The 15,469-nt window shown below is 41.4% G+C and overlaps 1 protein-coding gene across 1 annotated transcript in view; it reads left to right on the top strand.

The window, feature by feature from the left end:
* Scaper (S-phase cyclin A associated protein in the ER) overlaps nucleotides 1-15,469 on the top strand; it is a 172,201-nt gene that overhangs the window by 17,485 nt on the left and 139,247 nt on the right. Inside the window, exons 7-11 of the mRNA XM_090321658.1 lie at nucleotides 2,168-2,284; nucleotides 4,097-4,257; nucleotides 8,983-9,245; nucleotides 12,383-12,613; nucleotides 14,287-14,454. Coding sequence (XP_090177784.1) covers nucleotides 2,168-2,284; nucleotides 4,097-4,257; nucleotides 8,983-9,245; nucleotides 12,383-12,613; nucleotides 14,287-14,454 — 940 coding nt within the window. The remainder of the gene's footprint in view (nucleotides 1-2,167; nucleotides 2,285-4,096; nucleotides 4,258-8,982; nucleotides 9,246-12,382; nucleotides 12,614-14,286; nucleotides 14,455-15,469) is intronic.

Below are 15,469 nucleotides of genomic sequence, written 5' to 3'. Positions count from 1 at the left end.
GGCTAGCTCAGCTATGATATATTGATATGCTTTTATTCTTCATAGTGAGAATTTTTATTATATTTTGGTCGTTTTCTGTTTCTTCCATGGTCCATGATTGACTGAGACCTTAGTATCTTTTGTGCCTAGCAGTTTCACCCCCTACCTTTTGGTAATAGGTCAGTGGATTTGGGGGGAGCGTTCCTTCACTGGGTTGGACACAGCTCCACTTCTGTTTGATTGTTTGTCTGTTTGTTTTCAGGGAGAGGGGGTTAATTGGAGATAAGAGTCTTACGTACTTTCCTGCTCAGGCTGGCTTCAAACCAGGATCCTCAGAACTCAGCCTCCTAAGTAGCTAGGATTATAGACCTGAACCACAGGTCTCTTCCTTCCCCTCCCTCCTTTCTCCTCCCCCCTCTGCTTCTCTCTCTTTCTTTCTTTCTCTTTCTCTCTCTCTCCCTCCCTCCTTCTCCCTCCCTCCTGCTCTCCCCCCTTTCTCTCCTCTCCCCCCCCCCCAGTATTTCTTTGCCTTCTTTTTTTTTTTTTTGCCAGTCCTGGGCTTGAGCTCAGGGCCTGAGCACTGTCCTTGGACTTTCTCAAGGCTAGCACTCTACCACTTGAGCCTCAGCACCATTTCCGGTTTTTGTCTATGTATGTGGTACCAAGGAATCGAACCCGGGTCTTTGTGCATGCTAGGCAAGCACATTAACCACTAGGCCAAACTCCCGGCCCTTCTTTGCCTTCTTGAGGCAGCTCCCAGAGGAAAACTATGTGAGAATTCCTATAGATGGCGTCATTCATCTTATATTCTTTGGTTGAATCATGAAAATTATTCCAGCTAGACTTGAGATGTAAAGTTAGAAACTTAAGTTGTATATTTTAAAATAAAACACTGATAATCATTTCTATAATTATAGTATGAGTGAGGGTTTTGTAAGAGAAAGGAAAAAGCTGCAGCTTTTTCTAAGAAGAACAAAATGAGCTTGTCTACATAAAAAATACATTGTAATACTAATGATAACAAATTTGTAATCAAGATAGCAATAATAGAAGCAGTAGAAAATTATTTTATGTAAGCGAGAAAATATTGAAAACTTCAGTGGGGAAAAAAGAAAGCCAAAGATACCAATATGAACTTTGTCTTCAGCTGGGCACTAGTGGCTCACACTTGTAATCCTAGCTACTCAGGAGGCTGAGATCGAGGATCAGGATTCAAAGCCAGACCAGATAGGAAACCAGAAGTGGTAGAGTGCTAGCCTTGGGCTGAAGAGCTCAGGGATAGTGCCTAGGCCCTTATTTCAAGCCCCACGAATGCCTATAGTCTTACTCAGGCGGCAGAGATAGGAGGATTTGGTTCTATAAAAACCTAGTTCAAAAAGAAAAAAAATAATTAAAATCCTATCATAAAAAATAAGCTGCCAGGTGCGGTGGCTCATGCCTGTAATCCTAGCTACTCAGGAGGCTGAGATCTGAGGATCAAGGTTCAAAGCCAGCCCAGGCATAAAAGAACCCGAGACTATCTCCAGTTAACCTCTAGAAAATTGTAAGTGGGGCTTGGCTCAAAGGTATAGTGGTAGCCTTGAGCTGAAGAGCTCAGGGACAGCGCCCAGGCCGAGTTCTAGCCCCATGACCCACAAAAAAAAAAAAAAAAAAAAAGCTAGACATGGTGGTACATGCTTGTATCCCAGCTACTGGACAGGTGAAGATAATTGCAGTTCCAGGTGCCATGTGTGAAAAAAATTGTGACCCTATGTGAAAAATAGTCTAAAGCAAAAAAGGTTAGGGTTATGGCTAAAGTGCATTTGTCTGGCAAGTGTGAGGAAAAAGAAAAAAAAAATGAACAAAAAGTTAAAGTGATAGTAACACTCAGCCTTCCTGGTTATGATAATCATAAACAACTATTAAAGACAGTGAAGTAGCATTTCGACAGTAACATCTTTTTAAAAGAAGATAGCAATTTTTTTTGCCTTCCTGGGACTTGAACTCATGGCCTGGGTACTGTCCTTGAGCTTTCTCAAGGTTAGAGATCCACCACTTGAGCCACAGCACCACTTCTGGCTTTTTCTGTGTATGTGGTACTGAGGAATCGAACCCAGGGCTTCATGCATGCTAGGTGAGCACTCTACCAGTAGGCCACACTCCCAGCCCTATCTAACAATTTAATGTGTTTCATGTCTTAAATTGGCAGACCGACATCCCTGGCCTGGGAAGTTAAGAAGATGTCTCCAGGACGCCATGTGATTCCCAGCCCATCAGCAGATAGAATAAGTGTGCCATCCAGTGCTCGAAGAAGCTTAAATTTTGGGTGAGATAAAAAAAACAACCAACTTTGTATTATAGTAAATTGTCTTCTATTGATGAACAGGCATGGAGTACTGTAAAACTGATATCTCACCACAAAAATATCCATACATTCCCTTGCATGTTAAGCAGACACCCACACTCAGGTATTAACCTGGGGAAAGGGCCACACGCACGAATGCTAAGTGGGGAATGCCTTTTTAGCAACCTTAGGGGATGACTAAAAATACTCCCAGCTTCTGCTTAGATTCTAGATCTGCTACAGGGATTTACATAAACCCATGTGCTCTGCAGCATGCAACTGGTAAAATAGCACCTGTCCAAATGTGCAGGTAATTTTTTTTTCTTTCATTAAATCTGGGAAGTTTTTGCCAATTTTTCTCTTAAAATACTCTTTCAGTCCCTTCTTTCCTCTCAGAATCCCATTATATACCTATCAATACTTTTGGCTGGTGTCCTCTAGGTCTTTAAGTTCTGTTCGTATTCTGATTTAAAAAATTACATAGGCAGGTCAGGAGTTTGGCCTAGTGGTAGAGTGCTTGCCTAGCATGCACAAAGAGGTTCGAGTCCTCGGTACCACATACATAGAAGAAGCTGGAAATGGTGCTGTGGCTCAGGTGGTAGTCTTAAGAAAGCCCAAGGACAGAGCTCAGGCACTGAGTTCAAGTCCCTGAAAATGACAAAGGCGAGAAGAACCAACCAAAGCCTAGGGATCCACAGCAGACTTTTCCTGGTGAAGCTCAGGAAAGCACACATGTCAAACGGTGCCCCATCTGTACACATCCATTCCTCCCTGCAGCTGGAAGCACACCTCTCTGTGTTTTAGGTTGTTGAGTGCACATGGCACTGGACAGCTGTTCTAAGGGCACAGGGGCAGAACCTAGACTGTTGTGGACAGTTCCTCCTTGGGTGATGTTGCATTCTTAGGACAGTTTGTCTTGACAGTTGCAAGCTACGGGGGGAAAGCTTGCTTGCCAGGGCTATTTGTTTATGTATGTAGCCTGTCTTTCTGTGTAGACTTTAATTTCCAGCATGTTGAGTCTTTTTTATGTGTGTGTGCTGGTACTAGAGGGTGAATTTGGGGCCTATGCTCTGTCCCTGAGCTTACTTGCTCAAGGGTGACACTCTATCGCCTTGTGGTTAATTAGAGATACGAGTTTCACAGACTTTCCTGCCTGGGCTGGCTTTGAACCTCGATCCTCAGATCTCAGCCTACTTAGTAGCTAGGATTACAGATGGGAACCAGTGCTTGGCAGTACAATGGATCTTTATCAATACGAATTCTGGGAAGTAGCAAGAGGTAGCTGGAGAGCTCAGGGACAATGCCCAGGCCCAAAGTTCAAGTCTTGTGACTAACAAAAAAGAATATGAATTCTCTTTTATTTATTTATTTGGTACCAGTCCTGGGTCTTGAACTTAGGGCTTGGATGCTGTCCCTGAGCTTTTGCTCAAGGCTGGCATTCTACCACTTGAACCACAACTCTATTTCCCCTCCCCCCCCTTTTTTTTGATAGTTTAGTGGAGATAAGAGTCTCTTAGACTTTCCTACTCAGAATGGCTTCAATCTGTGATCCTCAAAAATCAGCTTTCTGGGTAATTAGAATTATAGGATAATCATTGTGAATTCTATTTTTAAATGGCTTCTTTATCCTCATACAGTATTATAACTCAAAAAAATCAATGAAGCATTAGATCAAGATAAGGTTATGAATCTCATCGACTGAACTGCATATGGTAGTGGATTAGTCTGTAAACATAGACGCAGACATGTAGCTAATGTGAAATGTAATGTTCTTGTTCGTGTGGATAATTACAGGGGTCCACCTGGCACTGTGGCCGCCCCACGTCTGGCCCCAGCAGGTGTCAGTTGGGCTGACAAGGTAAAGGCTCACCACACAGGCTCTGCCGCTTCCTCAGACGTTGTTCCTGCTCAACCCTGCCCACCCGTGACAGTGCAGAGGACTGCCCGCAAGAACGGCAAGTGGCCTCAAATCAACCTTCCTTTTCTTTTTTCTGCTGGGCCTGGGTATATTCCCTTAGCTTTTGTCCTCAAGGCTAGCAGTGTACCACTTTGAGCCATACCTTCACTTCTGGTTTTCTGGTGGTTAATTGGAGATAAGGGTCTCAACAGACTTTCCTACCTGTTTTGGCCTTGAATCTTGATTCTCAGAACCTAGCCTCCTGAGTAGCAAGGATTACAGGCATGAGCTACTGGATTTGGCTTTGCAGTAATATGTCTTAATAGTTAAAAAGGTTGATTTAACAGAAGAAAATTTTAAACAGTGTAGCCAAAAGATTGTGTATGTGGGGGGGGGAGGGAGAGGGGGGGGAGGGAGAAAGAAAGAGGGAAAGAGAGAGAGAGAGAGCGCGGGCATGTGCGAGAGCACACGAATGAGCATGCTAAAGCTTGAGCTCAGGGCTTTGACACCATCTTACAGCATTTTCACTCAAGACTGACATTCTGTCACTTGGGCCACATCTCCACTTTTCGCTTTTTGCTCGTTAATTGGACACAAGAGTCTCAGGAACTTTCCTTCCTAGTCTAGCTTTAAACCATAGTCCTTCTCTAGAATTGTAGGCATGAACCACCAGTGCCTGGCTTAGCCAAAAGATTTAATAGTTCTAAATATGTATACTTACATATACATGTGACTTGAAGGCACTATATCCTAGGATGGCCTTAAACTTGTAAACCTTTGCTTCTGCCTCCAGGGAGACCATCATGCCTGCTGGTATTCTGTTCTACAATGTTAACTGGCTTTTTTTTCATGGCTGTGTGAAAACATGTGTTTTTGATCTTCTGTGTGTCTTTAACTTAATGTAGTGATCTTCACTTCCATCCATGCTTCATGTGACAGAACTTCATTCTTGTATGACTGAGTAACATTCCACTGTGTAAATATTATACATTTTTTGTATCTTTGCATCTACTAAAAACCATCTGTGTTAATTCCATATTTTGACTATTGTGGATATATTACAATAAATATTTTGCAATGTGCAAGTACATTTTTGGTAGAAAGATTTAATTTCCTTTGAGTATAGACCCAGTAATGTATACGATAGTTCTGTTTTAAGTTTGTTGAGGTGTTTCCACACTGGTTATTATAATAATTTACACTTCTATAGTAGTAGCTCCCATTTCTTTACCTTCTTATTAGAATTTGTTTCTATTTCTTGTCTTTTGATGATAGGGTAAGATAATACCTTATTTGTCTCAGAGTTTTTTCTTTTTTTTTCCAGTCCTGGCTTGAACTTAGGGCTTAAACACTGTCCTTGGGCTTTTTTTAAGGCTAGAACTCTGTATCACTTGAGTCACAGCACCATTTCTGGCCTTTTCTGTATATGTGGTACCAAGGAATTGGACCCTGGTCTTGATGCATACTAGGCAAGCACTCTACCACTAGGCCAAACTCCTGGCCCAATGTCTCAGAGGTTTTTTTTGGATGGTTCCCTCCTTCCCCCAAGTCCTAGGGCTTGAACTCTGGCCCTGGGCACTGTCCTTGAGCTTCTTTTTGTTCAAGGCTAGCACTCTGCCACAGTGCCACTTTTTCTGTTTACATGGTTCTGAGCAATCGAACCCAGGCCTTCATACATGCTAGATAAGCACTCTACCACATTCTCAACCACCTCCCCCTTTTATTTGTGCAGGTACTGGGGCTTGAATTCAAGGTCTACTGCTCTCATTCTCATTTGACTTTTTTGCTCAAAACTAGCTCTCTACCACTGGAGCCACATTTCCAGTTTGTTTTTTGGCTGATTAATTGGAGATAAGACTCTCTTAGATTTATCTACTCTAGCTGGATTTGAACTGTGAACCTCAGATCTCAGCCTCCTGAGCAGCTAGGATTATAGGCATGAACCATCAGCACCAAGCTTTTCAGTTTTTGTTTTGTTTTGTGCCTGTCCTGGTGCTTGAACTCAGGGCCTGGGCACTGTTCCTGAGCTTTTTCACAAAAGTGGTAGAGCTAGAGCTAGTGGGTTACCACTTGATCAACAGCTTCACTTCCAGCTTTTTTTTTTTTTTTTTTGCCAGTTCTGGGTCCTGAACTCAGGGCCTGAGTGCTGTCCTTAGACTTCCTCAAGGCTAGAGCTCTACCACTTGAACCACAGCAACACTTCCAGCTTTTTCTTTGTATGTGGTATTGAAGAATTGAACCTGGGTCTTCAGGCATGCTGGGCAAGCACTCTACCTTTAGACCAAACTCCTGGCAACTTGCAGCTTTTTACTGGTTAATTGGAGATGAAAATCTGATGGACTTTCCTGCCTGGGTTGGCTTTGAACCATGATTACATGCATGAACTACTGGCGCTTGTCTGTTTTTAAATGGATGTTTAGGAGACAACTCTTTTTTTTTTTTGGCCAGTCCTGGGCTTGAGCTCAGGGCCTGAGCACTGAGGAGACAACTCTTAAAAAGCTTATTCTGTCTTAAAAAGGATTTCCAGTCTGGTAAGAAGATCGAGACTAAGCAGATCATTCCTAATCCTGTTTGAAGTTGTATTAAGGTTGATATGTTGCAGTTTTGTCTTTATTCCTCTTGGGGGTGTCAGTTGAAACTTGGGGGTATTTGCAGAGTCCACTACATCCCTGAATTCTAACAGTCACTTTGGGGTCTGCTTTGCTTGCTTGCTTCCCAGCTGCCACTTTCTGCTGGGTTCTGGAGTCCTGCCTTGTGTATGCAAAGCTGAGCAGTTGTCAGGCCTCTTTTGGGAGAGTGAATGCAGACCGTTTGGTTTCTTCTCTGTTCCTTCCTCATGCTCTGAAGTCCCACTTGTTTTGGACTCCCTGAACAGGCCAATCTGTTATAGCCCACCAGGAATGTGGTTCTCCTCCCCCCCCTCAGGACCCAGTTCCCCTGCACTCCTACCCCCCCTCATGTCTTGAGATAAAATATCAAGGTGAGTGAGTGTGGGCTTGATGTCATTTTCTGAGTTCAAGAATCATCTTTCTCAAATCTTATCCACATCGGTATTTCCAGTGCTTGAAAGCTGGCCATGTATATATTTGGTCCTGCGTTTACAGTAGTTTTTGGCAAGGAAGAAGGCCAATTTTTTGATACAAGTTACTTTGTCAGAGGCCAAGTTGTAAATCTAAATACACATTTACACAAACTGGGAGAACTGATCAAAGTTGAACCATACAGCCCAATAAACAGGTCTCAGCAGACTTCAGGTGAATGAAATCAGTTTGTCATTGGTCATAAGCTGCCAAGTTAGAAATCAGTTACAAAGAAACACATGGAGATGTAATAATGAAACCCTCCCAGTTAAACTAATATAATCCAATTAAAACAAAAGATTGCTGGCTGGGTGCCAATGGCTCGTGTCTATAATCCTAGCTATTTAGGAGGCTGAGATATGAGGATTATGGTTTGAAGCCAGCCTGGACATGAAAGATTCTTTTAAAAAAAATTTTTTTTTCTTATGCGTCATGGCTTGCATTTGGCCTGGGTGCTGTCTCTGAGCTCTTCAGCTCAATGTCACTGCCTTACCTCTGGGCCTGGACATTGTCCTTGAGCTCCAGCTTACCTTACCCTTGATCCAAGCCCCACTTCCCCTTTTCTAGAGGTTAATTGAAGATAAGAGTCTCAGGTCCTTTTGTGCCCAGGCTGGCTTTGGACTTTGCTTTTTTTTTTTTTTACGAGTCCTGGGCTTGAGCTCAGGGCCTGAGCACTGTCCTTGGACTTTCTCAAGGCTAGAGCTCTACCACTTGAGCCTCAGCACCACTTCCGGCTTTTTTGTACGTATGTGGTGCCGAGGAATCGAACCCGGGTCTTCATGCGTGCTAGGCAAGCACTTTAACCACTAGGCCAAACTCCCGGCCCCAGCATTAGTGTTTTATATTGGTAATTCTAGCTACCCAGGAGGCTGAGATTTGAGGATTGCCATTGGAAACCAGCCAGGCAGAAAAGTCCATGAGATCCTTATCTCCAGTTAACCACCAAAAAGCTGGAAATAGTGCTGTGGCTAGCCTTAAGGAAAAAAGCTCAGGAACAGTGCCCAGGAGCCAATATAGACACGTGTGCACACACATGCACACACACGCACATGCACATATATATAAATGCACATATATATATACACACACATACATACAAGTTAAAGTGTTGAGTAGTTTTTAAACAACTGTTTATCTAGTAAACATGTCATATCTTGCATTTGCCTTCTGGCTTTTCCTTTATTAAGTGTGTGATGTAGGCAAGTTTATTAGCTTCTCTTTGCTGTTTCATTATTGGTGGGATTGTGAGGACTGAAGGAATTTTATATACAGAGTGCTTGCAACTGTGCTTGCACATTGTGTATGTTGTTCACGCACTACTTTAGTTGCAATTGTGGCTTTTATCATAGATAACTGTGTGTGTGTGTGTGTGTGTGTGCGCGCGTGTGTGAGCACGCGTGCGCGCTATTACTTGAACTCAAGGCCTAGGCACTGTCCCTTAATGTCTTTGCTCAAGACTATCACATTACCACTTGAGCTTTAGCTTTGCTTCTGGCTTTTTGGTGGTTAATTGGAGATCAATCTCAGACTTTCCTGCCGGAGGCTGGTTTTGAACCTTGATCCTCAGATCTTAGCTTCTTGAGTAGCTAGAATTACAGGTGTGAGCCACCAACACTCAGCTGGAAAATGTTTCTATTTTGTGGATTTCCATATATATACACACACATATAATCTTGGTTTATTGTTTTCCCTCTATTGCACAGACCGTAAAGATGCTGAAGGGTGGGAGACTGTACAGAGAGGAAGGCCAATTCGCTCTCGATCAACAGCAGTGATGCCAAAAGTTTCTGTAGCAGCAGAAGCCTCCAAGTTAAAGGATGATAGTGATAAGGAGAACATTCGTCTTTTACCTGAGGATGACACAGAGAAAAGGGGCTTTGTGGAAGATGGACCTGTTAATCATATGGACTCTCGGCCCAAAGACTCACTATGTTCTTCTGAGCACCCGCTTACTGAGAGAGCCCAGGTAATTCTTTTTGAGAATCCTTTGCCTGCCTTTGCCCAATAGGTCTGGGTAAATTGCAGTGTATAGTAATCTAGTAGCGCGTGCGTGTGTGTGTGTGTGTGTGTGTGTGTGTGTTACACGAGCTTGAAGTAAGGGCCAGGGTGATATCGCTTAGGTTTTTTTTTTTTTTTTTCCCTCAAGGCTTGCTCTACCACTTGAGCCACAGGTCCACTTCCATCTTTTTGGTGATGAATTGGAAGCAGAATCTCAGACTTTCCTGCCTAAGCTGGCTTCGAACAGTGATCCTCAGATCTTAGCCCCCTGAGGAACTGGGATTACAGATATGAATTACTGGCTGAATGCCTGGCTGGATTTTTTTCACCCTTCACTGGAAATCCTCTTTAACTTTCTCATCTTCCTTTTTGGTGATGATAATGGAAGTTCTATGTTATTCTTGGTGTGTTGTAACTCTTAATGTGTGCATGTTTTATGCCTCTGTAAGACTGCTAGCTCCTTGGGGACAGTTTTATATAGTATTTAAATTTCCAACAATGTGGAATAGAGAACTAAACAGACAGGCAGTGATAAGCTCCCATGCTGATGTCATGCTAAGAAACTGTTGCAGTACACAGGCCTCAAGTTCAAAGCCCTATTGCCAGCTCAAAAAAACAAAAACAACTTTTGAATGTAGCCAGTACTTAGTGAAGAAACTACTTTTTAATTTTACCTAAAAATATTTAGCAGTTCTACTAATGTGTCTCCTGTGGAGATACAACGGCACTTCCATATAGTGAGTACATTTATATGGTTTGGATATTCCAGGAACAATCCATAGACAAGTTTTAAATAATTAAACTGTTGCTAAGATGTTTCAATATGGAGCTCACTGCCGGTGGCCAGTTTGTATTTGTTTTCTTTACTTTCCTCCTAAAAAATGGAATTAGCCTATTTAGATCTTTTCTTCACGTTCCTTTATAGTTTCACTTTGATTTGGTTTCTTTAATTGTAAACATCAGTAATGCTAATACAAATATTGCCAAGAAGATTACAAACTGTGGTGACTGACATATAAATAATGTTGATCGCAGTATAAACAGAGAGCCACAATTGAAGTAATGGTGGTGTGAAAAATCAACACTTTGGAACACTTTACTGACCAATGGCAGAATTTCTAAAGTAGCTTGTAAGGCTTGGCAAAGTTTAATATTTATATGAATAATTAGTCAAACTGGAATTTTATGACCTCTGCAATGCTTAACTAAATATTTATTTAAGGAACAGTGTGAGTTTTAAAGTCACAATTTTAGGTTTTGGTTTTCTGAATTGGAGTGTAATTATAAAACATTCCATTGTTTACACTGTTAGAAAATGAAAGTAAAGGCTGGATTATATTTCTAAATGAAAGGTTTTTGAAAAGATGTATTTGGTATAACCCAATGTCACTTTTTAAAAATACTGTCGTGTGTGTGTGTGTGTGTGTGAGTGTGAGTGTGAGTGAGAGAGAGAGAGAATGTGAGAGAATGTGTGTGTGTGTGAGAGAGAGAGAGAGAGAGAGAGAGAGAGAGAGAGAGAGAGAGAGAGAGAGAGAGAGAGAGAGAATGAGAATGTATGAGTTATTACTGGGATTTGAACTCAGGGCCCAGGTGTCATCCCTTAGCTTTTTACTTAAGGCTAGCATTCTATCACTTGAGCTGGTACTCCCAGCTTTTGGTAGTTAATTGGAGATAAGAGTCTCATAGACTTTCCTACCTGGAACTTTTCCTGGTTTGAAACTAAGAGCCTCAGATCTCAGCTTCCTGAGTATCTAGGCTTATAGGTGTGAATCACTGGTATCTGGTTCATATTTCTGTTAGTGTTATGTTTATTACTCTTGAAGTGGACAGGGAGGCTATGGAATCAAGCATATGAATTGTGTGATGAGACACACTGTGTGCTTGTCCTTTAGTCTCAGCTCTTGTATGTTACAATTGAGCGTTGGTATTAACTACCACAGGCATTTTTATCAAAGAACCTATGTGGCCATATTGTAAAGTGTCTCAAAGGTATCTTGGTATGAGGTAGTCTCAGTTGATGAAGATTCTCATTTAATACTAGACAGTCTCACCAAAGACAATTTAAGTGCCTTTAGTTGTAGGAGTATTACACAAAGTGTCATACTTATAACCAGATTTCTGGAGCCTAATCAGAAATGCTCATATGGAATCCAGCCTACTAGGGGCCGGGAGTTTGGCCTAGTGCTAGAGTGCTTGCTTAGCATGTATGAAGACCTGAGTTTGATTCCTTGGTACCAGATACATAGAAAAAGCTGGAAGTGGTTTTATGGCTCAAGTGGTAGAGCTTTAGTCTTGAGAAAGCTCAAGGATAGCGCTCAGGCCCTGAGTTCAAGCCCCCAGACTGGCCAAAAAATAAATAAATAAAAAATAAACCCCAAACATCCAGCCTACTAAAAGAAAATGGACTTTATATTGCTTAATTACTGAGTATTTAAAACAATGCTCAATACACAGTAGCTGTGTAGGTAAAACTAGTGCTGTGTAAGCTTGCACTCCTTTTCTTATGCTTTATTATTATTATTTTAAATTTTATTTTATTTTATTTTTGCCAGTCCTGTGGCTTGAATTCTGGACCTGTCCCTAATTTTTTTTTTTTTTTTTTTGCTGAACTCTTCAGCCCAAGGCTACCGTGCTCTTCCTTGAGCCACAGTGCCACTTCAGGTTTCTAGTGGTTAGTTGGAGGTAAGAGTCTCATGGACTTTAGTGCCTGGGCTCACTTTGAACCATGATCCTCAGATCTCAGCCTCTTGAGTAGCTAGGATTACAGGTGTGAGCCACTGCACCCAGCTTTGTCCCTGAATTTCTTTTTGTTCAAGGCGAGTGCTCTACCACTTGAGCCACAGCACCACTTCCAGCTAGCTATTTTGAGTCGTTTATTGGAGATACGAGTCTAATGTAATGGCTTTGAACTCGATCCTCAGATCTTAGCCTGCTGAGTAGCTAGAATTATAGGTATGAGCTTCTTATACTTTAAATTTACAAAATAGAACAGAAAAATTCAGTCCAACTGCAGAGTTAAGAGTGCAGAACCAGTTCTCCTAGAGCCGATGAGCTGGCAAGTATTTTTCACTGTCTCTGATTCATCCCCTGTATGTGTCTTGTTAGTTCATGGTGAGCCCAGTGGAAGATGGGAAGAATTCTGGCAGTGGTGAAGATGCTTCTGTGCCAGCTCTTGACACACATGTTGCTCACCTGGATGCAGTGTGTATTCTGGGTACTCAGTCAGGGGACACCCTTCCTTTGCCACCAGATGAGACTGAACTTTGTACAGAACACACAAGGATAGACACGGAAATGGACCCTTCAGACATTTCAAATGTGAGTGCTGCTAACTTGGTAAGAGCAATTTCTCAGAATTCTGGGCCAGTGGGTTAAAAGGTAGCCACCTCAGTAATGTGGATTTGCATTATTTGTCACTCTGTGTTGACTCAAGTACTGTTTTTATAAGGCATTTTGTGTGTATTGCTTCATTTTACATTTGAGTTGTTCACTGGTTCATCATGAACGTTTTGCTCTTACGGTGGTCCCTCCATAGGACAAAGCTGCTTCTTTGCTTTTCTTTTCTTTTCTTTTTTTTTTTTGCCAGTCCTGGCCTTGGGCTCAGGGCCTGAGCACTGTCCTTGGACTTTGTCAAGGCTAGAGCTCTACCACTTGAGCCTCAGCACCACTTCCGGCTTTTTGCTATGTATGTGGTACCAAGGAATCGAACCCGGGTCTTTGTGCATGCTAGGCAAGCACTCTACCATTATGCTATGCTCCTGGCCTGCATTTTTTTTTTTTTTGCCAGTCCTGGGCTTGAGCTCAGGGCCTGAGCACTGTCCTTGGACTTTCTCAAGGCTGGAGCTCTACCACTTGTGCCTCAGCACCACTTTCGGCTTTTTTCTATGTATGTGGTACCGAGGAATCGAACCCGGGTCTTCGTGCATGCTAGGCATGCATTTTTTATCCATTTTTGATCATGTGTTTTATAGGTGTGTTAATAAGTTCATAAAATTTTACGATATTGTTGTCATTTTGATGATTGTCCAGTTTTTAGTAGATTACCTTTTTTATCCTGGTGATTTTTTTTTTTTTTTTTTGCCAGTCCTAGGGTTTGAACTCAAGGCCTGAGCACTGTCCTTGGGCTTTCTCAAGGCTAGTGTGCTTTACCTCTTGAGCCACAGCACCACTTAATGGCGTTGTCTATGTATGTGGTACTGAGGAATCGAACCCAGGTCTTAGTGCACCTTAGGCAAGCACTCTTCCACTAGGCCAAACTCCTGGCTTTGTTTTTTACTTTGAAGTCAAAGTCTTTGCCTCTTTATTGGAGGTGTTCATACTGTTTATATTAATGTAATTATTGGTATGATTTGTTTTACATTTATTTTCTCCTTTCACCTATGTTCTTTGTTTCCTTGTTAAAAAATATTCTTATCTCTTTTGTGGTCTTATTAGGGGTAATTCTTTGTTTCGTGGAGTGTTTGTATTATGGTTTACAGTGTAGAGCTTAGCCTTCCCATGGAATTTAATTGTTGATTCTCAAGTGTATTATTTGAGTTATTTGTAGTGTGTGTGTGTATATATATATATATGTTTGCATATGTATATATATACATATGTGTGGTTGTATATATACATAAATGTATATCCAGACTGTATATTCCCTACGACTACATATAGTTCATGTTTCTATTACAGTATATACTATATACACTCAAATGAAATTTTTCATAATACCTGTTCCTTGTGTAACTCCACTATTTCTCCTACTAGCAGTTTGGTTGAAGGTAAGTTAGGAATTATTGTTCCATTTTATGGAACAACAAATAGACTCTTGGTTTAAAGAGACTTCTAAGTCCTGATAGCCGTAGTTGAGGCTCTGTTGGACCCAGGTTTTATGATTCTAAATGAGTATCTGTTATTTTATGTGTCCTGTTTAGTTCCTTACTGGAATGTGAAGAAGTAAAGAGTTGCTGGAATTTTCAGTCCAGCGATGATGATTCCTCCTTTTCTTGTTTGTTACTTTATAGTCCATGGCAGAAGTCCTTGCTAAAAAAGAAGAGCTAGCAGATCGCTTGGAAAAGGCCAATGAAGAAGCCATTGCTAGCGCCATTGCTGAAGAGGAGCAGCTGACTAGAGAAATCGAAGCCGAGGAAAACAACGACATTAATATTGAAACTGACGACAGTGATTTTTCTGTGAGGTTTTCCAGATCTTAACATAATCATTCATCTTATAATACAAGTGGAAAATTCTTAGGGTCCCAAAGACCTAAGAATTCATCCACTTCTATAGTTCAGGTGTTGATTGTCAGGTCATGTTCAATAACAATAAAAAATAGTAGCTATTATCACTATGATGATTTAGTCTTATGTAATAATCATTAGCCAATCTTTTTACTTTACTATTGCAAAGCGCTTTTCATATGTGATGTAGTCAACAGGTTGGGGAGTTGTCATTTTATGAAGTAGGAAGTTGAATCTCATGGAAAGTTAACAACTGCACTGTGCTAAGAGTGTAACTAATAGAGGTTGAGGAAAATTTGCCAAGGTGGTTTTTCCTGTGGTCTACTGACAAGGACATACACCTTGTGTGCCATCCAGAATATAGGTACAAATATGGGTGGAAGGAACTTTCTGAAGAACAAGAACAAAGCCAGTTAATAAATTTAGATCTTGTGTGTATTTCTGATGAATGCTTTATGCATGGTAATTACCAGAGGCCTGTGTATCTCATTTACTTTTTTCAGTGGCTCATAAGTGTTTTCTTTCTTTTTTTTTTTTTTTTTTTTTTGCCATTCCTGGGGCTTGAACTCAGGGCCTGAGCACTGTCCTTGGGCTTTCTCAATGCTAGAGCTCTGCCACTTGATCCACAACACCACTTCCAGCTTTTTCTGTGTATGTGGTACCAAGGAATCGAATCCAGGTCTTTGTGCCTTTATGCATGCTAGGCAAGCACTCTACCACTAGGCCAGACTCTCAGCCCCCATAGGCTTTTCAGATGTATAGCTATGGATAAAAGCATCAGGTACCAAGATGGAGTTGCAGAAAAAAGAAAAGGAAGTATGTAGCTGTGGAATTTTAACCTGGTCATTGTTGTGACTGCAGAAGAGAGGATTTTTTTTTTTTTTTGATGGCAGTAACCTTTTTAAAAAATGAAGTCTGATAATAAGATCATTTCCATGTTTCATTTTCATGGAAACAACTAGTTGTT

Source organism: Megascapheus bottae, chromosome 30 (assembly GCF_031878675.1).
Source record: "Megascapheus bottae isolate mThoBot1 chromosome 30, mThoBot2.hap1, whole genome shotgun sequence".
NCBI classification, from domain to species: Eukaryota; Metazoa; Chordata; class Mammalia; order Rodentia; family Geomyidae; genus Megascapheus; species Megascapheus bottae.
This window is presented reverse-complemented; position numbering and strand designations above follow the sequence as displayed.